At 41.1% G+C, this 25,184-nt stretch overlaps 1 protein-coding gene across 7 annotated transcripts in view; it reads left to right on the top strand.

Annotated features, from left to right (window-relative positions):
• Positions 1 to 25,184, top strand: part of RAPGEF6 (Rap guanine nucleotide exchange factor 6) — a 117,822-nt gene that overhangs the window by 79,679 nt on the left and 12,959 nt on the right. For 2 of the 7 annotated variants that reach the window (XM_065691027.1, XM_065691023.1), the window contains exons 13-27: positions 944 to 1,051; positions 1,372 to 1,575; positions 2,826 to 2,934; positions 4,937 to 5,180; positions 5,515 to 5,672; positions 6,695 to 6,709; positions 8,645 to 8,885; positions 10,039 to 10,422; positions 12,433 to 12,644; positions 13,699 to 13,822; positions 16,014 to 16,037; positions 18,618 to 18,838; positions 21,195 to 21,386; positions 21,968 to 22,102; positions 23,515 to 23,628. In XM_065691027.1, coding sequence (XP_065547099.1) covers positions 944 to 1,051; positions 1,372 to 1,575; positions 2,826 to 2,934; positions 4,937 to 5,180; positions 5,515 to 5,672; positions 6,695 to 6,709; positions 8,645 to 8,885; positions 10,039 to 10,422; positions 12,433 to 12,644; positions 13,699 to 13,822; positions 16,014 to 16,037; positions 18,618 to 18,838; positions 21,195 to 21,386; positions 21,968 to 22,102; positions 23,515 to 23,628 — 2,485 coding nt within the window. Of the gene's footprint in view, positions 1 to 943; positions 1,052 to 1,371; positions 1,576 to 2,825; positions 2,935 to 4,936; positions 5,181 to 5,514; positions 5,673 to 6,694; positions 6,710 to 8,644; positions 8,890 to 10,038; positions 10,423 to 12,432; positions 12,645 to 13,698; positions 13,823 to 16,013; positions 16,038 to 18,617; positions 18,839 to 21,194; positions 21,387 to 21,967; positions 22,103 to 23,514; positions 23,629 to 25,184 lie in introns of those variants that run through there. The other 5 variants (XM_065691029.1, XM_065691024.1, XM_065691025.1 and 2 more) reach the window with 4 other exon arrangements.

The following is a 25,184-nucleotide window of genomic DNA, read 5'->3' as shown; positions in this document are numbered from 1 at the left end:
TGTCTTCCATAATGTTCTATTGCAGAGCTTGTCAGTGTATTGAGCATATTTTATTCAAGCAGCTTATTGCAAACTCTGTACTTAAAATAAACTTTGCTCAAGACAGGTGCAGTTGATAAAAACTGGTTCCATAAACAGAACCAGGTTCTACTCCTGTATACCCATGCGCATACACATGAAAACTGTTCACGGTTTGGAACCTGTATCCCTGTCCAATTTGTTGAATGTGATGGCAGTAAAATTCCTTGCCAGCGGTTTTATGTGTTCGAGCTTTGAGCTGCAGGAAACGCAACAGACTATCAAAATGCTGTCTTTCTTTGAGTAGGAAATTGTCAGGGGTCTTTTGCTGTGGTTACTGCTTCTCACCTTTTTGCATGCTGTTCCTCTTGGCACTACTGTCTATTAAGAAAAGGAAAGTAAAGGAAAACTGTCTCAGCAAATAAAAGAGGAAATTGTTTATTTTTAGAAGAGAAACTGCTATAAACCAACCTTTGTATGATGTGGGTGGATAAAATATTTATAACGAATGGTAATAACTGTTGCACGTAGGAAAGCAACCAAAAGATTTAACTGAAAGTTTCTATTATCAAAGCGTACTTCCTAGAACTTTCTTTAAGGAGATCATAAGGATGCTTTGAAAAGATAAGTTTTATAAACAGCATAAGGAAGAGTTAACTTAGAAGATGGAATTGTGCACCATGAAGTACTGGGTGGTGGAGACAATTAGGCATAAGATTTGTTCCTACAGTGAAAGGAAGAGAGAAGATGATTTCCACTGTAAATGTCTTCTGCTTCTGTTTGTGAACAGATGCAGTAAACTGTCATATGTTATTCTATGTTAATCTATGAGGTTAAAGTTTATAGGAGAAGAATCATGGGTACCTTTATATCTATATATATATATATATATATATACACATGATTTGATATTTTCTTTTTCCAGGTTACCAGAGTGGTCTTGCTGTGGGTGAACAATCATTTTAATGACTTTGAAGGAGATCCTGCTATGACTCGATTCCTGGAGGAATTTGAAAAGAACTTGGAAGATACGGTAGGAGCAAAATAGAAGGGGGTCGTGCTTCCTAATAGTGCACTTCCTTGTTTGCCAGCGTGTTGCCAATGACTAACAACGTTGGAGTCTTCAGTAGATTGCTTTTAACATGGACAAAGTTGTTCTTAAATATGTATTTAGATATAAAGCCCATATAAAATAGTACACAGGGCACTCATTTATGTGGTTTATTTAGCAAGATTTGATTGCATGGCATCAAAACCTCCTTTTTCTGGCACTTGGGGGTGTTTTTCACAACTGTTTTTTCCATTTCTAGCAAAATCGAGCTCAGTTTTATGTTGCTGTCTTTTGTGTTGCAGAAAATGAAAGGCCATCTCAGATTGCTGAATATTGCCTGTGCTGCCAAAGCCAAATGGAGACAAATTACCCTGCAGAAACCTTCTAGAGACTCGCCTCTGTTCTTCAGCCTCCTTGGAGGAAGCGACAAAGGGTTTGGTATTTTTGTAGAGACTGTGGAAATGGGCAGTAAAGCGGCAGAAGCTGGGCTTAAGCGTGGAGACCAGGTAAAAAGAATGAAGTTCATGTAAAATACTCTTGTTCAACCAACCGTAGTGTTCTTGGCAGAAGATGAGCACCTCCTGTATGAAAATAGGCTGAGGAAGTTGAGGCTGTTCAGCCTGGAGAAGAGAAGCTGCGTGGAGACCTCAGAGCAGCCTTCCAGTACCTGAAGGGGGCCTGTAGGGATGCTGGGGAGGGACTCTTCGTCAGGGACTGTAGTGACAGGACAAGGGGTAACGGGTTCAAACTGAAACAGGGGAAGTTTAGCTTGGATCTAAGGAGGAAATTCTTTCCTGTGAGGGTGGTGAGGCACTGGAATGGGTTGCCCAGGGAGGTTGTGAGTGCTCCATCCCTGGCAGTGTTCAAGGCCAGGTTGGATGAAGCCTTGGGTGGGATGGTTTAGTGTGAGGTGTCCCTGCCCATGGTGGGGGGGTTGGAACTGGATGACCTTAGGTTCTTTCTAACCCTAACTATTCTATGATTCTATGATTCTATGATGCTGTTTACTGAAAGCAAACAACTGGCTAGCATCCTGTTGTGAATGGCACAGTTCAGCTCCAGTTTGCATGTGTTAAATGGGTTTCTATTAAGTAGTTTTCAAAGTATTTCAAAATCAGAATGGGAAAAGAAACCAAATCGTAGTTATTTGGGGGGACTTTCTGATTGGCTATATGATTAATTTGAAGCCATCAGATTGTTTTGTTGGATCAGTTCCCACCTTGTGTGGGTCATCCCTGTTCACTGAGGCTGGTGGAGCAATGGCAGTTGGCTCTAGGTGAAGTTCATAGAATCATGGAATGGTTTGGGTTGGAAGGGACCTTAAAGCTCATCCAGTTCCAACTCCTGCCACGGGCAGGGACACCTTCCACTAGAGCAGGTTGTTCCAAGCCCCATCCAACCTGGCCTTGAGCACTGCCAGGAATGGGGCAGCCACAACATCCAGCCTTCAATAAAATATCAGCTCCGTGGTTCATGATCCACTACTTTTGATTCAGTTGCAGTTCCCAATTGCAAGATGATGACAGAAAATAAATGTATTTAAAGCATTTGTCAGGTAGAACTGGAGGTACTGGCTCGGTCACTGACATGATGAGGCTAGTTATTTTCCAAGGAATATTTTCATCCTACAACTGCTGTAAAGATGCTGTGTTAACTTCTAGAAAGTTCTCACTGTGCCTGTATTGTCGCCTTTGTATTTATAAGTCTGTCAGATGGTTGTTCTCTTAATAGTCCTTATCTTTATTTCTTCTTACAGATAATGGAAGTAAATGGACAGAATTTTGAGAACATTACCTTTGTAAAAGCTCTGGAGATCTTACGGAACAACACTCACCTCTCCATCACTGTAAAAACAAACATTTTTGGTGAGTAGACTTTATATAGGATGTATTTTTGTGTACGTGAAGAAAACTCCAGTGTTTCTGGCTGTAGAAGTGCATTAAGATTCCACCTTTCTTTCTCAACCTCACTCCAGGAGCGAGAAGTTGTGCAGAAGTCCCCTCATTGTGCCTCCATTTCCTCGGAGAAGTTCTCATGTGCCAGGGGCTGCACGTTGAGTGGCGCAAAGCCAGCCATGGGCAGCTCTGTACTCCCTGAGAAGTCCCAAATGACTGTTTCAGCAGCTTTAACGTCTCTTTGTGTGATAGGGCTGAAACAGAGCCAAGGGATCCGGACCAAAAGATTTTTTTGCCAAAACCCAGCAAAAATGTGAAACTGGGCTTTGTCAACGTTTTTCTAATGGCTGTAAGAATGATAGGATAAATTGAAAAGGGGATATATAAAGTGATAGGACATAGAAATGTTGGCTCTTAATTGTCAGTGTGAATATAAACACGTAAATACCTCTTTAAAATCTCAGTCAAATCATCTGTTCTTTTTCCATAATCGCCTTCAGGCAACAGAATAACCATAGCTACAGAAAGAACGAGGCTGTGCCCAAGATAGCTCCTTCCTCTGTAGTTGTATCTGAGACTTCCTGATGGTTTCCTTCTCTTACTTTCTTCCCCCAGTTACCTGCCCTTGGTCACTATTGATTTTCTTGTCAGTTATTACTTTCTGTTTATGACAGTGCAGGTAAAAAGTTTCAAGGTCTAAGCAGTTGCTTTTTAATTCCAAAAAGCCTAAAACCCCACCGTAACTTTTGGTCCAGAATCATGTAAAATGACATAAAATAAAGCAGAACAGTAACTGAGACAGGGATAGATGGTTCATCTGTATTATAAATGTAAGCAGCATACATTGACAATGGATTCTTGTAGCTTTGTGCTACCTGCTTACAATTGCAAAGGGATTTCTCTGATAAATTTGAATGGATTCATGTCTTGAAGCTTTTGTCAACAGTGATAATTATTATCCTGTCTTTTTAATTGAGCGCTAAGCGCCTGGTGCTGACAAGGAGCAATTCCTGTTCTTATATTTCTTATATTCTTATATATTCCTTTGACAAGGAGCAATTCCTGTTCTTATATTATTCTGTTTGTGAGGCTGGTAGCCTGAAATTCTATTACATGATAGAAATAAGGAATTTGACTGGGATTTTCTATATGGAAGGTCCTGGTTGCTTTGCTCATAGGGACAGTCTGGAGTAATTTCCTCTGTAGGGTTCTGCATTCTCCCAGGATCACCATGTTTACAGGAGAAAATCCGGGATTTCTGACTTAAGTGATTGAAAAAGGTTTTGAAAAGATCTTTAGAGAAATAATTAGAATGAATAAACCAATTTGATCGGTTTGTGTTTAGTTTATTTGTGGGAAGAAATACAAAGGACGTAACCACTGTCTTCTCCATGGACTTTGATCTTTGGGATGTCAGTTGGTAATAGACTGACTTACCTTGATAAATGCAGTAGGAGATTTGATGCAGCTTCTGTTCAGTAGCATTACTAAAAGCAAATAAAGGCAGTTTGGCAGAGTATCAGTCTGTCTTGCAGTTATCCTTGAGGAAGCATCTGCACTCCATTATGTAAAAGATGCAGACAACACAGTCAATAAATACATAGAGCCGATTGCCATGAACATGATGTTTCCTTATAATCTACCTGGAAACAGCAGACCAGGTCTGTTCAATTTGCTGTCATACGTGCTAATTTCAACAGCAGTTGGGAGAGCTGTGCCGTGCAGAATGTTTGATTGTTTTATGGAACATTAAGGGGATTGCTCTTTCTGCTGAGGTAATCCAAAGCTTAAATGGGAAAAGATTCACACCCTTAGAATCAAAGTTAAAATGCAATGTATTGCCTGGTTTATAACTCTTTGGCTCGCTTTAACTGCATGGGTGGGAAGCAAAAGGGTTGAAAGGAAGGAAGAATTCACTGTGAAGTTTTAAGCGTGCAAAGGGCAATCACAATGACTGTATCTTCTCTTACAGTGTTTAAGGAGCTGCTCTGCAGGATAGGACAAGAGAAGAACGGAATTCCACATATTCCCAAAATCGCAGAAAAGAAGAACAACCGTTACTCCATCCCAGATATGCCTGGAGATGTGGAACAGATGTTTCCCCGTGAAAAAGGCAACAAGAAGATGAAAGCAAACACGGTATCTGGTGGGAGAAACAGAATCAGGAAAATTTTGGACAAGACCCGATTCAGCATCTTGCCTCCAAAACTGTTCAGGTTTGTCACATTCTTCTGGTCCCAAAGCAGTTGTTCCTTACTAAGTCGTGATATTTTAGTCACTGAATATCTCCAGTCATTAGCTTCATATTGCTTATATTGGGGTTTTTTAATATGACTTTTAAACTGCAAATTTGACCCATAAATGCAGAACGAGACCAGCGACCATTTGAACACTTTCAGATATGCTTTTTGTGTGTCCTTATTCTGAAAGCCTGTCTGCAATGTGCAGTTAACACATCTGAGTGCCATTACTTTTCTTAGTTTCTTAGATTCACCTCAAGATGAATCTAAGGAGCTTAATGCACACAATTGACTCCAGCCTCTTTTGCAGCGACGGGAGCGTGAGCCAGTCGCAGGACGACAGCATCGTTGGAACGCGGCAGTGCAGGCACAGCCTGGCCATCATGCCCATTCCGGGAACCCTCTCCTCCAGCAGCCCTGACCTCTTGCAGCCTACAACTAGCATCCTGGATTTCTCTAATCCTTCAGGTAAACCAGCAGCATTAGCTTGATTTACAGGATCATTACAAGGCAGCTGGTTCAGGGGGAAAATTGCATCTTATACATCTTTTAGCATCAAACACACCGAGTGCAGTTACCTCTTTATCTTGTGGCTCTAACAGGTCCAAACTGGAGCTTTTTTGTCATGTGACACTTAGCTTATTTTCACAAAGGAATGTATTTTGCTACCTCTGAGAGTCTTTGATTTGCTGGAGTTTACCAGAGCTCTGATGGAAGCAGTGTCCTTGTCTGCACCTTTCTCTTTTGTCATCTCTTCCCAATACTGGTACTCCTGATGATTTGATTTGTCCATCCATCATCTTCAAATATATATTTCAAGCAGTATTGTGGATGGAATAGGACTGCCATGGTACCAACAGTGATGTCAATGTCTTACATACGATGTCAAGCATTACATACTGTATGCCTGAAAAACTGCAAGATTGCAAGATGTTCTGGGACGTGTGGTTTGGGCTTTCATTGCTGTTACTGTAGGAACAGTTTATATGGTGGCTGCAGGAGGCATTTATTACATGTCTGTAAACGTGGCAAGTCAGAATCTCGTTTCCCTATTTCAAGCGTAAGTTCTGTGTGTAAATACATGTTCTGTAAAGTGCCTGGTGGCTATGACTTGGGGAAAACTTGCAGGTTTCCCCTTTAAAAGGGATGTATGCAGATACATCCGATCAATTGCACAGATGTCCATAGGAGTTAGGTTCCCTTTTGGGCTGAAAATCCAGGTTCTTGCTGTCTGCGTGAGAGTCATACACATGTTCCCTAAGAATCTTCATTTAATACTTGTACAAGTTACCGCAGAGTGTCAAATGTTGATAACTAATCCTTTACTTTACGTTTACTATATGTTTACTATAGCAAATACGCTGTCACTTTTGAATAGCAGAGCAAACCAAAGTACTCGTGACAGTGCACTGCATATACTTGATCAGTTCTGTAAACATCTAGATCTTGATTTGATGCTGATGTGGTGTTTTCTTTTCTCCTGCCCGCAGCTGTTGGGTTTTACTGTAAGTATCCTGATGTACAGCATCCTGTAGACCTTAATACTGCATGGCTTGCCTGTTACACTTAACACCTTCATACGTTGTGTTGACACTGTTATTACTGTTAGGGCATTAAGATAGTCCTTTGCCCCATAATCTTCCCTTAAATCAAACAAACCCATAGGTTTTCTTTCCAGGCATGGTGCTGTGCTGAGGCTGAGACCTGCATTTTATTCCCATTTCTGCCACCAACACGCTGATGACCTTTGGCAGTTTCCTTTGCTTCTCTGTGACCTTGCTTTGAGGAATGAAGTTGCTTATGTCCCTTTTATGAAACACATTATAGATGAAGCTGTAGTTTGAGATCATGTCTGTTCTGTTGGACTCTGTGTGACTAAAACCATGTGCATGCAAACTTGAAATGTGTTTTGTATTGTCAACGCAAGCTGAATAATGCAGAAGAAAATGATTATATATATGTATATATATATAGTTCACCTGCTTAAAAGCAAAGACAGACACGTTCGTAATAGAACTTTCCCTCAGCTGTCAGAAGTTACACTCAGTTTTGGTTGGGTTTTGTGTTTTTTCCCTTTTGCCCCCAAGTTACACTTCAGTTTTTGATTTTCTACCTTGAGTGTGTTCTGATCTTTAGGTATGTTGATACTAAGGTACAGATGTTGGCCTCTTCTGTTGACTTGTTACGATTTTTATGAATGCAGTGTTTCCAGTTACTCAATATGTCATTTCCACTACTTTCACTCTCAAATAAGTGCATAATACTTATTTCTGTCATTTATTGCCCCCGTTCATGTATGCATGGAGCTTTTGAGTTTCAACTAGTCCCCAGCTATTAATGAGACTGTTCTGGGAATGGGATAGTCATAAGAATGAAATTGTCAGTAGAATCTGTGTTCAATCAGATGGGGGTTTTCAAGCACCCTGGTTCTTCCCCTCCTCCAGTTTAGCTACAGGTGATGTTGAGACTTTCTTTTTTCCAGTGGGTGCAAACTGTTTTGGAGGCTGTTGCTGTAATAACAGCTCCTCGCTTCTCTCCCTTGGAATTGCTGATCCAGGAGTTAATGGCACATACAGCCTGGTTTTTGAATAGCATCAGGCTCTGGAGAAGGCTGAGCCTCCCCCCTTCTCGGGTCTGCAGAGAGCTGGTGAGGTTTTAGTCTTCAGAGTTTAGGGAGGGTAGGAAGCTGCTTCCCTAAGTTTTAAATCAGTGCACACTCTGCCTCGTGACTTGATTTCCCCATCACTTTTATTATGAAAATCAAATCTTCTGTAATGGAGCGAATTATTTCCAGTCATCAAGCTATAGATGAAACGTGTGTTTCTTCACATATTTATTTCCTGCTGTAGGCTGCCTCGGAGAAAGCTGCTCTCTAATGCATTTATAATACATGAAATGTGCTATAAATAAGTACACTAGCCGAAGAATTAACTGCTGGCAGCAGCTTAGCTCCTTCAGGGTGAGATAGTGAGTGTAAAAGTTTGCAGCTAGTTATGGGAACAACCAAATCTCCTTTGCTCTTCCCAGCCTCCTGCCCGCAGCCCATCCATGCATGCTCCATGGCTTCCCATCCCTGGGAAGAGTGCCCTGGCACGTGTCTCGCAAAGACAAAAGAGCCAAAGAAGGAATAAATGATGCTGCCAAAGATTCTGAGACACGCTGAGAAGGACAGTGTGCAGCTTAGCAGTGTATCTAGGAGCCTTGGATTGTGGTTGTGGGATCATAAAGTTGTGGAAATGCAGGGAGGAGCAGAGTCCTTGTGTTTGCTTCTCAAAGCTGAATATTTTAGTGCATATTTATCAAGGCCAGCATGGCTTTTTTTCCCCTGCTAGCTGGTTTTTTTTTTGTTTTCTGGCTATCAAAAGAAGCAGTAAATGACCTCGTTTCTTTTCAAGGGAAAAGTAACTTCGCACGTTGAAGGTGTTACTCTGTTATTTCAGATATTCCGGATCAGGTAATCAGGGTTTTCAAAGCAGACCAGCAGAGCTGTTACATTATCATCAGCAAAGACACTACAGCAAAAGAGGTGGTGAGTCACGCCGTCCACGAATTCAACTTGACAGGCGCCCCTGAGACCTACTCCCTCTGCGAAGTGTCAGTCAGCCCCGAGGGGGTCATCAAACAGCGGAGGCTCCCCGATCAGTTCTCCAAGTTGGCCGACAGGATTCAACTCAATGGACGGTAAAAACGCGCCTTGTTTTAACTTCAGTTTAGATTCATTTGCTTTTTAGGATTGAGATATCCTTAAGATCCCATCCCATTCGGGGAGGGATCATAGAACACCAGATTAGAAGGGACCTTGGGGATCAGCTGGTCTGACCTTTGTGGGCAAAGCGTAACCTATGTATGTCCCCTCCCAACGCACTGTCCAGTTGAATCTTAACAGTGTCCAGTGTTGGTGAACCCAAAACCCCCTCCCCAAATCTACATCAGCTGCTTGATGACAACTAAATACAGCAGTTTGGGATAACATATATAGTGGCTTACACTGAAAAAGAAGAAACTTGCATCTTTTCTGACACTTTCCACATGTACTTCAGGATTAAAACATACAATTACCTTCTTTCTCAGTGATGTCATGTTGCAGTGAACTGATGCTAACCTGAGATAAATTCTTCCATTTCTGTGTAAACTGTTATGAATGTTTCTTGCATGTTAAGTGCTTCGGTTTTATCTGATGACCTGGTCCATACCAGAAGAAAGTTTATTAAGTAAAAAATTCTTCAGTTGTCTTTGCTAGGCAACAGAGGGGATTTATGAGGAAGAAACTTTGGTGTATCTGAAAGTGATCTGCTTGGGACCATGGAAATGAATTTTCCAGATACATTTTCATTTCCTCAATACTGTGTGCTTCACGTAAATAGTAATATGCCACACTATTTATGTAAGGAATCACACTAAATTTGTGTGAGAAATGGAGAAATACATTAACGAGAGATTTCGGAGGACTTATGTGTATTTAAAATGTTACTTCACTGCTGAATTTACAAATGGCAAAGTAACTGAGCTTTTTCCGAGGGTGAAAGACACAGTGTAGTATGGAGAATGAAACAGAAGATGCTAGCGAAGAGGTAGATAAAACCAGCTTTGGAAATGGTTTTTTACCTCAGTAATGATGATACCTTACACTAAAGTACAAGGTTATGCTGTCCCTCCTTGCCTCTGTCTTTCCCTTTTCCGCTGTGTTGTCAACAGTAGCGCACAGATGTTCTCACTTAAACACTCCCGTGGTGTCAGTGATGCCCACTTTGAGCAGTGCAGTTCAACTCCTTTGTGTTCGCAAACCCTCTGAAGCACATCTCTAACGTTTTATTGTAACTCAATTATTCTCTAGGTATTATCTTAAAAACAATATGGAGACAGAGACCTTATGCTCCGATGAGGATGCTCAAGAGCTGCTAAGAGAAAGCCAGATTTCCCTCCTGCAGCTGAGCACCATTGAGGTCGCCACTCAGCTCTCCATGAGAGACTTCGAACTCTTCCGCAATATTGAGCCGACAGAATACATCGATGACCTTTATAAGCTGGACTCCAAGACAGGAAATGCTCACCTGAAACAGTTTGAGGATGTCATCAATCAGGAGACCTTCTGGGTTGCCATGGAAATTCTGGCAGAGCCCAACCAACTCAAGAGGATGAAGATTATTAAGCATTTCATTAAAATTGCCCTCCATTGCCGAGAATGCAAGAACTTCAATTCCATGTTCGCAGTTATAAGGTAAAATGCTTCCATGTGTCAGATCTGGTTTGTGCTGTCAAAGGCAATTCTGATAATCTAACTGGAAAGAAAAGAAACAGGTTTATGCTGAGCAGATCACTGATGGCACGGGGTGGTTGGAGGGGCATTGCCAAGCTTTTCAGAAGCCAGACTATACCAAGAGGTGCATTCTCGCTGCCATCTTTTCCCTCCTCCTCCTCCTCAGTTTAGTTTATTGTGGTGCTTGATGTGACTGTCTCTATTTTAACCATAACCTAGCAGGGAAAGAGAAGAGTTGGACAAGAGCAGTGTTTGATTGATAACTTCAGAAACCTGCCTGAGCACTGCTGTCATTTCCATTCTGGCACCCCATTTCCCTTCTCTGCTCGGTCGCTGCTGCTGTGTCAGTATGCACCAAGTCATACCTGTGATTATGAGATTACTTTGTTTCTTCCTTTCATTGTCAGGACTTCCTCAAATCACTCTGGTTTTAGTTGCATTTTCCTTTCCATTCTTTCCTGTCATCTGCTCCTATCATTAGATAGGGAAATCTGTTTATATTTCCCTCTCCATTTGCACACTCAGGCTTTCTGTTCTGTTTTATACTGGATGCTGCTACTTTAACAGCATGAGTCCAGCAGTTCCTTTCTTTGCAATTACCTTATACCCAGCTTTTAAGAAAGAAAAATAAAGGTGCTGTGATTCGTCAGACAAAGATTTGGATTCTTGCTGTATCCCAGCATCTTTGAAAATACCAGTTTTAACTGTTTTCTTCCGTGTCTAGCCAGCTTCTTGAATGCTGTTGCCTTCCATTTAGTCATACATTAAATAATGAATGAATCTCCTAAAAGGGCACTGGGCAGCCGTTGGGGCTGGGGCTGCTCATTACATGGTGAATACACATGTAGATAGTGAATCTAATTTCTATATTTTGCTCCCTAATCCCTCGTCATTTATTGTGGGTGGAGAAGTGACTCCTCCTGCTTCTCAGTTAACTCTGATCAGGCCGTGACTGAAGTGGTCTTTGGTCAAAAAAAGAAGTCAATAAATTAGGTTTTGTCTTGCCCTGATTTCCAGAGGAATATGTTTTTGTTAGCGTATGCCACGGGGGTTCTCTTTCTTGCCTTGCCTTGCATATCAATATGGTGCCATATGTTTCATGGAATAGAAAAATAACCATCCTAATGTAGCATGTAAAAGAGGGGGGCTGCGTGGTTTTTCATGTGAGAGAAGTCTTTGTGATTTGACAATAACATGGGGAGAAATCTCTGTAAAAGAATAAAGTAAATACGAAGTAAGTTTCTGAAGCTTTCAAAATCTTAGAACAGCAGATTTGTCCATTGTGTGATTCTGGACTTACTGGTGAGTGCTAGAAAATGACACTTTCCAATCTAGCTACAAGGTGATCATTGCAGAATATCATGAGCAAACTTGGTGACAAATTCTGATAGGGAGGATGGATCCATTTCCTTTAATTTGCTGTATCCCGTCCAACTAATTCTGGGTGGTTTTAGTTAATGAGAGCACAATGACAAGTTTCAGCATTGCTGCTGCTTCTGATTCTCAGTCTGTTGGTGCTCATTTACAAACGTTCCAAACATGGTCCTCTGCGGTCCTGCCTCTTTTGCCTGGGACAAGCTGTGCACTGTTCTCACTTGCCACTGTAGCTGTGTATTCACCTCATTAATTCTCCACCCTTTTGTCCTTATTGTGGTACGCGTTTTTACAGGAGAGAAGTGGTGCTTAAATTAAACGGGCACCAGCCCTGTGTTATGGAGGGATTGTTTTGGCAGGCTAACTAAAAATTGGTACCTTGTGAACAGGAAGCAGTCATGGTTTTTACAGTTCTCTTTCTCTTGCTCACAAGAGTGAACAGCAGAGGTTTATTGTGATCAGTTTGCAGCTGGCTTTCACCCAGCCTTACAGTTAGCCTTGTGAAAAGCTATTTTTAATCCTTAAAACAAACCCCAAGCCCTTTTGGAAGGTAACGATTCCACTAACAGCTAATAACGAAACAAATCTGCCTTCCAGTGGGTTAAATCTAGCACCAGTAGCACGTCTCAGAGGCACTTGGGAGAAGTTACCAAGCAAGTACGAAAAGCACCTCCGAGACCTTCAAGATCTCTTTGATCCATCTCGAAACATGGCAAAATACCGCAACATCCTCAGCAGCCAGAGCATGCAGCCTCCAATTATTCCGCTTTTTCCTGTTGTCAAGAAGGATATCACCTTTCTGCATGAAGGTAATGTCAGACACAAGAGAAATAACTAACTGAATGCTGAGTATGCTTTTAGCCCTGATTCAACAGATGCTTAAAAGAAGCTGCCACCAGTAGGATGCTTTTGATGCGTCCTTTGTAGGAGTAAAACAAAATAGATCTGTGCATGAATAATGGAAGAGGCTGTTCCTAGACAGAAATTAAAAATTAAAAGTATATTTTTAATATTTTAAAAGCAATGCTTAATCTTCATCAGGTGTCCAAAGGTTTAGGTGGAACAGTAGGTGAGTGCTAACTGGTAGTTACACTACTTTAAGTATATACTCCTCTTACAAGAACTTGTTGCTGTGGCGTTTCTAGGATTTCATTCCATGTTGTGGCTTTCAGGCAGCTACAATGATCTAACACCTCCTACTCCTGCTTTTAGTGTTTTCAATGGGTTTTGTTTAAACATTTCCATTTTGTTCCTTTTACACAAGGTACTGTTCACAATTGGTTAAGTTTAAGCATTTCCAAATACGCCCTATTCTTGGTTGTGATGTTTCAGAGCTGTTTGGACTAACTTCAGAATATGAGCGCTGTTGGATGTCTGTTCTATTAGGCAGAAGCTCTTCCCTGTGAGGGTGCTGAGGTGCTAGTACAGGGTGCTCAAAGAAGCTGTGGCTGCCCCATCGCTGGCAGTGTTCAAGGCCAGGTTGGACACAGGGGCTTGGAGCAAGCTGCTCCAGTGGAAGGGGTCCCTGCCCTTGGCAGGGGTTGGAGCTGGAGGAGCTTTAAGGTCCCTTCCAACACAAACCAGTCTAGGATTCTATATATTATTTAATCATCTGTGCCAGTGCATTTGGACATAATTCACTTACTCCTTTTTCCTCTTTGTTACTTTAGAAATAGATTAGCAAAGCCAATGCTAGAGTGGACCTAATGATCATTTGTGTTTTGCCATTAGGGCAGTTTTGGTGATGGAGAGACAGGGAGCGGATACTGTGAGCGACTACAAACACATTGCCTGTTAGAAAGTATTTCTGACTCTATGTTTTTTTTTCCTTTCTTTCCTTATGTGTGTGTTTCCATTATTTAGGAAATGACTCCAAAGTGGATGGCCTGGTGAACTTCGAGAAGCTCCGAATGATTGCCAAGGAAATTCGCCAAGTTGTCCGAATGACCTCGGCAAACATGGATCCAGCTGTAATGTTCAGACAAAGGTGTGCACTTTACAGTAGGATTGAAGGTGTCTGGGCTGGGTGGGGACCTGGGGCTGCGTGTGCGTCAGTGCCTTTGTGTTTCATGGTGTAACTTCCCATTGACATTTACATCAGAACCACAATCTTGATCAAATTATGGCAATACAGCTGATGCTTCCAAGACCTGCTTTTAATAACCACTGAACCAATTTGCTGTCTTTAATAAGGAAAGAAGAGTAGGTTCTAAGTTTAATGATTCACATTTTTGCTGATAAAATGTTAGTGTCAGTTGAGTTTTGGGAGAGGTATAATATTAGGGGGATATAACATCTGTATATGATAGATATAAAAAAGCACCTAAATCACCCATGTATACATCTGAAACGCTGCTTCAAAACCCCACTGATAACATATTAAACCCAAACAAAGTATTTTTATTTGTTCTAAGCACAGCTTGCTCCGCCTACATAATGTGTGATATGTTCAGGCTGCAAGCAGTGGAGAGGGTTTGCCTGGTTTATTTTTTCTTGGGGTTTGTTTTTTCTCCTGATGCATAATATCACCAGGCTCTGTGTTGGCAAACTGGGGAATAAAAGCACCACAACTTCTCATCTGGTGCTCATAAGCTCCAGTTTATATTCGGTGGAGCTAAATAATGTCCTGCATCTTTTTAAAAGGATCAGGGACTCTCTTGTGTCCATGCGGGTCCTGATGCCTGCAGATCCCTGCCAAGGAGGGTAGTGGTGCCTTGCACTGTAGTTTGCGTCTTGCGCTAATGGGCCAGACAAAAATCCTTCGGGATGCAGCTGGGGAGGGGAGTTGGTGACGAGGTGATGTCCTCTGCTGAATCACTAGGTAGCTGCAAAAAATGACATACCAAAAAATGAGCTTTGTACAAGCCCTAACTAAATTCCAGTCGATAGGTCACCTCCGAGTTGTAATCCTCTTGGATTTATGAAGTCAGTTACATCAGTGCAGCGGAAGGAAATATCATATGCAAGGGTATGTGCCCTATAAAAGAGCATTGAGATTTGGCTGCCTGTGGGCTTCCAGAGGTCGGGATTCGCAGGCAATGGTGAATCATGTTTGCAGGGCTGTCTATCAGGAAATAAAGGCATTTTGTTTAAAATGGGCCCAGTTGAGTTTTGAGACAAAAATAACAGATCCCTTGTTAACGTTGTTTGAAGATGGATCTGTTTCACAGTGGAGATTTACCTTCATACTGTTGGATTTGAATTAGCAAATTCCTTCTGCAACATAAAGTTATACAGCTACTTACTGGTCAGTTAGGACTGCTTTTCAGAATCTTTCCCATTCACAGATGAAATCAGTCTATAATAAATTTCCCTGATGCCCCATACACTTTCTAAGACCTGATGAAGTCTGATCATTAAATGAATTAATAGTAAATAGTTAGCTTTAGTGTGTTTTTCACAATTACACAACACGTTTTAATGACCATCATTTAAAGGATGCACGCTGACATAAAATGCTCAGGCATCTAATATCAGAGATAGTGCCAAAGATTAAAAGAAAATAAATCCACATTTTCAACATCATTTGTATTCATTTTCATTGCCTCTGGTGTTTGATCTATCAGTTTGTGTTCTGAAGCACCAATAAATGCTTTTGAAGATTAAAAATTAACAAGAAAAGATGTTTGTTAGTGGCAACATGAGACTTGGTGGCGAGTTCATTACCGATTAATATAGAGCATCTACTTTTTCAGCACGTATTTGGTAACTAGCTTGTTTTCCAGCAAGCAATCAAGGGAAAACAGCATCATAAACTTGAATACTGATGGTTTCTCGTTCGCTTACTGCAGTCCTAATGCAAAGAGCAAATTAATTGAAGCACACTTTCTTCACTTTGAATAAGTTGAACCATTTTGGCTTGCTCCCTCCAAACTGAATTTGACTTAGGGGAAATACTTAACAAGGAAACTTAACTGGAGCTTGGTTTTTAAATTCATATAAACTTGAAACGGAAAACTGATAGATGTTCTTCCATGTTGAAGTGTTTGTGCAAGTCCTGCCCTTGCATTCCATTCCAACATCGTGTTCTTGTTTGAGAACAATTTTGCCGTATAGAAACTCTTTCTTTTCTGTTCTTTCCTGTCTACATCTTTCTTCCTGACTCTCAACTGTTTTATTTTTTTCCTGTGCTTTTCTGTTCAAATACATGCTTCAATGTATATGGCTCTTGCTTACAGGAAGAAGAGGTGGAGAAGTTTGGGGTAAGTGTAGAGATGAATGCAACTAAGATAAATAAAGATTATGCAACTCTTAACATACTGCATCCTCCTCCTTAGTGCATGCATCTGAAATACAGCATGCATTTTATTAACCCTGCAATACATGTATTTTGGAAACCAGGAATAAGAGGTTACAGTCAACGTTATACTGCAGCTATAAGAGTTCTGAGTTGCTTTTATGTATTGGATAAGTTATTTGAGTTTTGGCTTTATGCATATGAAAAACCCTGCTGTGCAGTTATATTGGTAGGCAATCTATTTTGGGAAATAAATAGCTTGCTTTTTAACATGTAACAGAACGGTTTAAGCCATTTTGGATTTTAAACTATGAGGATGTTATGAATTGTGATAATGATACTGTGATTTCCCCCCCTGAAGTTTGAGTTCAAGCTTCAAAGCATTTATTTTTAGTATATATTTAAACTGTATCTCACATTTCATACACCAAAATCCTCCTTGACTTCCCTGGGAGTCTTGATTGTGCAAGGATTGAATAATGAAATGACTACAAATGAGAGTGCTGAGATACGAAATTCCTGACAGACACAGGGCAGTGATTTTAGGAAGACGTGTAGCCATATTTTAGGTGTTCTTATGTGTCTTTTTGGCCATAAAACTGTTACCTGCGTACCTGAGCCTGTGTGCCTTTGCACTTTGAAATTCTGCTTCTGTATACACCGGGGCATCTGTTTTAAAGCCCGCTGTGTGTTAGTATGTTGGCATTGTGCCTACAGGACGGAGTCAGGGATGCTCCTGGTGCTTTGCCCTCCCTGCCATCACTTCGCCACTCTCAGGGAAGCCCAGTGTGGCAATTTGGTTTGTTATCTATGAGTATTCAGGCACTTGTGTGCAGAGAACAGATACACCCCTCTAGCAATGATGGGGACACTGCCAGAACTTGTGCTAGAGGAGCCCAGGTTTGGGTACAGGTCCCTGATGTGAAATCAGTTGGGTGGTCGGTAATCACCCACTCATGGTGTCCAGTGCCTGGGGGGAATGCCTTAGACCCAGCTGGAATTGTTTCTAGCCTTTAGGATTAGTGGGAACAGAAGGGAATAAGGGAAAAATCATTTTTAAAGGAAATTGGATTCAATTGCCTTAAAAAGGCAAGTCCAGACTTAAAAGCAGTGTGTGTGTAAGCAATAAAATACTTACGCCATTAAAAATAAACATGATGTAGTATATTGTTTCATCATATAATAATTATTAGCTCTGTTCTTACCCGGAGGAGGTAGGAGTACCCCTTGGTTTGAATAGGTATGAACAGTCTGTCATGCCTTTTGCTGCTCTTTGCCTGTAATAGAGTTTTTCTGTAATTAAGCTAGAAATTTCTGCCAGTTTTAGGCCTATGTTTGCTCTTGAGTTGATTGATTATCTTTGAAAGTATTCCAGGATTGATTTATTTCTCATCTTTGGAAATCCTGCAGTCAGCTGTTTCCCACCATCTCTTAAGCTCACGGTGCTTGATTCCATAGGCTTCCTCCAACAACATGTTTCGTTCTGACTCTCTTGGTTATTGTGCTGGAGCTAGTTTATTCTGTCACTCGTGATTCTCTGAATACATCCAGGATCTCGATAAACAGAGAATTTACCCTTTTAAATAAAGTTATTCCTCCAAATGTGTAAAAAAGCCTCACAAACAACCAACATTGAACAACTTTGACCCTTTCCATTAGAATTTACACATAACACTCATTGTGATCTCCAGTTGCTCAAAAATTCATTGAACTGATGTGGCCAAAGGACTTTGACAGTTGAAATGGAGGGGATGTGTATGTTTGAAGTATACCAAGATCAGTTGTTTGGTCACTGCTTCAGTGTGAATAGGAGTGACTGTCAGGGAGAGTGATGGACGCTGACAGTTTGGGGATTATTTCTTTTTGCTTCAGTTGCTGATAGAATTGGCAGCTCACAGGTAGGAATACTGGGAGCATCATTTCAATAGATGCAAGTCGGAATGTACCTGTATTATCACTGTCTTCCTGACCTTTGTTAGGATACGTTTTATTAATGAGCTGCTCTTCTGCGAGTGTTCTTACTGAGCTGGAGAAGGAAGTTAAGTGTTTAATAAAATGTAGTTGGCACAATTAACACATTTTCCCTCTTATTTAAACACTGTCAGAAGCTCAGTTTCCTAAGAGGATTACAGGAGTCACTCTTGTACTCAGCTAATTGCCAGAGGTTTCTCTTGTAAGCTGATGCATACAGTGGGTACCAAATTCCTTAAACCAACACAGTTATCAGGTTTGTCCACTCTTGCCATCTGCAGCTGACATAGGTGGGTCTTGCCAAGCAAGAGTTACATGGGCCCTGTATACAGCATTGTGCCTCATTCTTCCTAGTCCCACACTCTTTCTAGACTCAAATTGCTGCTCTCAGTTTCCTAGAGTATTTTAAGACAAGTGTTGTTTTAATGCTGTTCATCTTTTTAACTCATTTGCATCAGCATGCACTAGCCCTAACTGAAGATTATTGGCATTAATCTGCTTTGGCGTGTGCTACTGTAGCTCTTCGCTGCTGTTGAGAACTGAAAGTTGACTGCTTTGCTCCTGTCTCTTGTAGGTCTCTGAGCCAGGGCAGCACAAACTCGAACATGTTGGATGTACAGGGAGGTGCTCACAAGAAACGGGCCCGGCGCAGCTCGCTCCTGAATGCCAAGAAGCTGTATGAGGATGCCCAGATGGCCAGGAAGGTGAAGCAGTACCTGTCCAACCTGAACGTGGAGACAGACGAGGAAAAGATCCAAATCTTGTCACTTCAGTGTGAGCCTGCGTACAGCACATGTAAGTACAGCGACCTGGAAAGGTAGCATGAGAAGCTGTGGTTGCCCCATCCCTGGCAGTGTTCAAGGCCAGGGCTTGGAGCAAGCTGCTCCAGTGAAAGGTGTCCTTGCCCATGGCAGGGGTTGGAACTGGATGAGCTTTAAGCTCCCTTCCATCCCAAAACCTTCTGTGAGTCTGTGATCTATGAGATATATAAGAAAATACTTGTTCCTTCCTTAGAAATCCTCATTTAAGATCTTTCTCTTCTCCCTTCCAAGAAAAAGCCCTCTCGTAAGTGCTTGTTTGTCAATTCATGTGCTGACAGTTTCAACAAGCCGGCATTTGTCTTCAGATCTTGGTTGAAGTCAGAAAACTTCAGTGATGTTTTGTATTTTGACCTTTAGTTCTTAAACTGTGTGTCTTCTCATCAGGCTGGAAGGAAATTCAATAGTACATTAGCTCTGTTCTTGCCCTGTTGTCCTTGTTGAGAATTAGGAAGGATAAAAGTAACGTTTACCGTATGAACAGCAAGAAAATGAAAAGAGACAAAATCAATATAGAAACTGCAATGGATTACAACTTAGAATAAATGAAGATTGTTGAGAAGGAGAAGTTGGGTCAATATTGACTGATGGGATTGACATGACCTGACAGTCAAAAACTGAAGGCTACAGCAGGAGTTTCCATAACTCGAACTTGTGTGCAACTGCCTAAGTAAAGAAACTGTTACTGACCTGTTGGCTTACGCAGTTCAGTATATTCACATTTAGAAATGAGAAATGGTAATCTCGTTTTATTTTGATCCATAGAAATTTTCACTCACTGGAAAGGTCGCTTTGTTTCACAATAGAAGAGTAGAAACCTTGCTAATCGGAATAATGTTTCATGCTTGTCTGCTGTCCAGATGTAGCATTTTAGGGCTTTTTTTGTCCTCCAACACCGTTTTGTCTCTGACATGGGAAGTTAAAAGCATGAATAGGAGATGGCATTTTGAAGATAAAATTTTAAGTCCTTTCCATTATTCACTGTTAAGAACGCAAATCTTTATCATTCCCTCAGGTGCCTTCCTATGCAATTGGTTTTTAACATTTCCTTTTAAATAGCACTGATGCAGGAATGGTGGAAATGGCCGTATTGACTCCCTTTCTGAACTGTTAAATTCTGCGCAGTCACACTGGCCTTATGCCTGAAGTCACCAGAAATCACAGGTTCCCTCTGGGCTGGAAGATGCACGGCATCATCCCTTGGCAGTGGAGGTGCTTGTGCTGTGTTCAGCCAGATATGCCATAGCACAGAATGTTTCTGCTCAGAGGTAACACCATTGCGGGTTTTATGCTTTACACCCCCCCGACACGATAAATTAAAGTGTGTCAGGATGAACTCTTGGTAGATGATCTGTGTGCAAACATAACAGTGACGAGGAGACAAACATGCATGTGACGAGGTTGGTTTTCAGTTGTTCTAAATAAATCATTGAAAACCTTGTTTGCACAGTGCTAGCCATGGATATTTGGAAGTAAAACCAGGGAATGAATACGGAGCGTTCTACCTCGCGCAGTTAAGTAAATCAAGTCCTTTTTTGTCTTAACCTTCAAAAAAGGAAAATGGAGGTTAAGCAAATATACAGATAAATGCATGTTATTGAAGTGCCTATCTTTAAAACCTGGGAAAAACAAACCAAACCCCAACAGATTGGTTTTGTGCTGATGGGGTTTTTTTGCACATCTCCAGAAGAGAAGAGCTCCCCAGTCTCTTATCTCAGCAGCACGATTCTCCTGGCCTTGCTTGCAGAAGGAATGAGCCGCGGTAATGCTGCAATCCAGACTTTTCCAAGGGAATTTAAGGAGAATTCAGATGGTCTTACCTTCCGAGTTTGTTAATTGCTGTGTGATTAAAGTGGGAACTGCATCAGTGCCGTGCTGTAAATCAATTGTGCCACCTAGTGAACGCTTTGATGCCGGCTGCAAAGCAGCCATTCCTTCTCCCTTCAGTGGCATGACGTAAGCTTGAAGGAGATGCTGTGAGGCTTTTGCATCTTAGGTACAAACATCTCAAATATGGACCTACAGTAGAAATAAATCGTATTTTTGGGGTTTTGATAAAGTGTCTCTGACACTTCAAAGAGTTTATGTTTTTTTAATGCCATTTCATGCAGCAGCCTCTTCAGTGTAACAAGATCATAGAATCACAGAATGATTTGAGGTCATAGAATGACTGAGATGGTGAAATAGGTGTCTTTGGAATAGAAGTGGTTTCAGTTAAGTTTTATCTTCTTTATACCGTGGTTGCTTTGTCTGGGTGGTTGTACTCAGAATGACTGTAATAATCCTGCAATTCAAAGTGCAAGATACCTACATGCAATTTCTCTATAACACAGTGACAAAGAATTTAAGTGAGAGAAGAGGAGGGAAATGCTCCGAAATGTCTCCAGTACCTATGAGGTCAATTGGCCAAACTGCTAAAGCCCATCAGCATCAACAGAACAGGATGAGTCAAGTTCTTCAGGTCCCAACCGTGAACTTATACCCCAGTAGGAAAAAGGGACTGACAAAGGAACACGTCACGTTCAGTGAGTATCTTCAGTTCACCTGTCTGGATAGGCTCAGTAACTAAAGATGGGGCGGGCTATCTCAACACCTCTCTCTTGAACAGGTCAGATGGACCATGGTAAGTCTTATACTGTGTATTTCTGCATTCTGAAGGCATCTTGCACAGTCAAAGTAGAACAGCATTGCTTGTTTGCTTTCATGACAAAATGAAGTATAATTTATTTAGGTGAAATTATTGAAACAAATTACAGAGATTTAATGTTTTAACCTCTGGAACAGTATTTTAACAATTTTATTGTCCAGTGGAGCAACACATGTTATTAGTTGATGCTCCTATTTAATTAGTTAATGCTCCTAGTGAGCATCAGATTTCTTCTGTCCCTGAATTTGCTAGTTGCAAAGCAGCATTGTGTATTAAAATACTTTTGACCTGTTTGCATAACTGTTGTATTATTTGAAAGCTACAACTGTGGGTAATGTAAGTGATATGAAATGATTTTATGATACATTGAGCATCCATATCCATTAAAACAGCTTCAGGAAACAATCTGTTGCAGCATACAGAAGAATACTATGCCCAATGATTCTGTTGTTTTCACAGGCACAGGTTCCCCACAGAAGTCATTAAGCTTGTCTGAGGAAGTAAGTAGTAAGAAACAAACAGACGACACAATGTCCATGGCATCTTCTTTGCACTCCAGCCCTCCTGCTTCTCCTCAGGGCTCTCCACGCAAAGGTACGTGTGCTGGGTGAATGTTCACTGTGCGCATGTCGGCATCAGTCTCAGGAGCTCTTGCTTGTGTTGCACTAAAACCAGGGCGGGCCATGGCAGGAGTATTTATTGCTAATGATATGTAAGAGAAATAAGTAGTAGTTTTGAATATTCTTCATATTAGAAGATTTAGAATAATCTTGATTATTCATAGTCAAGATTAGAATCACATCTTTCTATGAATAGAAATAGGTTTTCATTGTGTTTGTATGTTTTGGCCTTAAAGTTACCCAGTATTTAAAAAGAGGAAAAGTTGCCTTAGAAATTGCTTAAGTGCTTCTGACAGAACTCCCAGTAGCTCTTAAATCCAGTGTATCAGCTCAAATTTCGGTGGCCACTTACATGAATGGGATTCATAGACCTGGGCATTTCTTGAAGACAAGTATTGCACAGAAGCAGAGGCAGCCGAGATACCTTATGGTTTTGCCTTAGGTACCTGGAATATCAGATGGGTAGATGGAGCTGGAGAGAAAATGGTTTCATAGCTCTCCAGAAGAGGTGATTTTCTGCAAAAGTAGTGCATCCCTCTAATCCTAGAGTTGTTACTCATTCTTCTTATTCTTGTGCACAGGGCTTTGTATACATCCCTGTTTATCATGATGCCCTGAGAACCCCTTTATTTTTGATGTCTTCGTCTTAAAAGACCTGCATCACTTCATCATTAGCAACCTTGGATGGGAATTCAGTTGAAATCTGTTAACACCACTTTGTAGTCAGCCCGTGTGGTCAGTGCTGAACGGTGTAAGGCATTTCTCCCTCTCTTCTGTGCTGCTTTGCCTCACTGATAGCCCAAAGCCACAGGATTGGCATGGCACGGCATGGTGGCTTACTGCACCTTCTCACCCTTTTCAGTGGGAGATCATGCTGCTCCGTCCACTTCTGCCTTCACAAGATACTGTTTCCTTTAGGAGAATGCCACTTATTTTACTTAAGCACAGCATATGTATAAAAAGCTTAATTACGTGGTTCTGCCAGATCTCAGTTCCACTGAGATTTTTGAGCATTGCTTATGGATATGTTATTTTTGTTAACTTTCATCTGGGTCTTTGAAAGTAATGTTTTGTTTCTTTGGGATTATTTCATTAATTCATTTGCTTTCAGTATATTTTTAGCACTGATGTAATTTGAGGTGATCCGTACCCTGTTATATGTGTAGTGCTAACACCTCATTGAACTAAAATTAGGTGCTTCACAGACAGCTGAAAGACACGATTTAGGCACAAACACGTTCCACTTAATCTTATATTTCATTTTCTTTTGATCTATACCCAAGTGATATGCAAATAGGATTGAAGAAAAAAGGGTTTAAAATCAGGATATTGTTTTTGCTGTTACTTCTCACTTATCGAGATGTGCCTGTGTGTACTTTATTGTAGTTGGTAACATCCAAAGGTCGGATAACAGCAGTCAGATGAACCTCTCTGGCTCTTCCTCATCACTCGCCAGTGAAGCCAGCAACAAGAACAGTGGACAACGCAGCTACGGAATAGGTGGGGCTTATTTGCAAAAGAGAATTTGGATGATTGTGAAAGCAAGAGACAGTTCAGACATGAGTGAAAAGGGAGAAAGAGAAGCTGAGCGTGAAAAGGCAGAAGCTGAGCGTGAAAAGGCAGAAGCTGAGCATGGAAAGGCAGAAGCTGAGCGTGAGCACAGGAGAACGGAGGGACCCCAGTTTAGAAGACTTAGGGAAAGAATCTTCTCCAGGGAAAGAACAGCTTTCACTGCAAAAAGGGAAGCAGAGCACACTGGAGCCTCAGAAAGGAGTGAAAACCAAAAGGACAAAGACAGTGATGCTCTGAGCATAGCAAGTATCTATAGCAACAGCAATCTGTGGACATCTTACTGCCTATGCGTGAAGCCTAGAAGGAGAAGGAAGACTATATGATGTGTTTCTAGAAGGAAGACTGTGATGTCCATGTTGTGACAAATGTCCTGACTTTATCCCAGTTATTTCAGAGTTCTTAATTTACGTGTTTAAGCTGTTCAATGTGCTTCCCTTTCAGATATTTGTGTCAGTTATTTATAGTTAATCACCCTTACAGTGCAGTGAAGACAATAAAGTGAAGTTTAGAAAATCAAGGAACAGGTACAGTGACAGTTCTGTTACTTAGTGATTGCAAATGCCAATGAAACAGAAGTTCTGCATCGTTCTCTTAATTGGACTCTAGATAGGCCTTCATATGATGTAAGTCAAATGCTCACTTCCAGTGGTGGTGTGTATTTGCATTGGTCACATCTTCTGCTGACCTTTTCAGCCCAGCAAAGACTGCATTTAGTCTCTTTATATACGTGTGCTGTTCTTTAGCAACCCAGCTTTCAGATAGTGTTAATCTCTTTCATGAAGAGCCCTTTTGTAAGTTCTTGATGAAGAATAGCTTAACATGAAGATAATACTGATATTAAATGCTCATATTTGCTCTTAAAATCTTACAGCAATATTTAAGCTTACACTGTGGAATCTCTTGAATGATGAGCTGTATGCTCAGTGGCATGTATGCCAGTGGCTCCAGATGCCATATTATGAGATCTCTGTATTCATGTACTGAATGGCATCAGTCTGCTGTATTCAGTTGTGTATATCGCTGCCATGGCTCTTAGGCTGCCTGCTCATTTCACATTTTCACCTGATTGATGTAAATATATGGCAGTCCAGCTCAAAGGCACATGAAGGTAGAAAAGAAGTGAAAAATCAGTAGGGATTTGGGGAAAAAATGCTTATCTGAGTGCTGTGTCAGCAGTGTATCAATGTGGTGGCCTGTAAAGATTCATTAGCAGATGCTCATGTTCCTATACATGAAGCAGTTGATAATCCAGTATTTTCAAATTAAGGTTCTAATTTTGTAGTTTTATGCACATAATGTAGGGCAAATCATAGCCTGCTTGCTCCTAGTGAAGGCAGGGATCTGTTTCCTGACCTGCAGTGGATTTGCTATAGAGAAGCCCACTGGGAACTTCATTAATCCAAGACTTTTTGTCCTCAGATGACGGGGAACAAACCACAACTTGTTGCCTTTGCTGCGTTCTGTTCATTTCAGTTCTTGCCCTG

This window comes from Lathamus discolor, chromosome 10 (assembly GCF_037157495.1).
Source record: "Lathamus discolor isolate bLatDis1 chromosome 10, bLatDis1.hap1, whole genome shotgun sequence".
In the NCBI taxonomy this organism is placed as follows: domain Eukaryota; kingdom Metazoa; phylum Chordata; class Aves; order Psittaciformes; family Psittacidae; genus Lathamus; species Lathamus discolor.
This window is presented reverse-complemented; position numbering and strand designations above follow the sequence as displayed.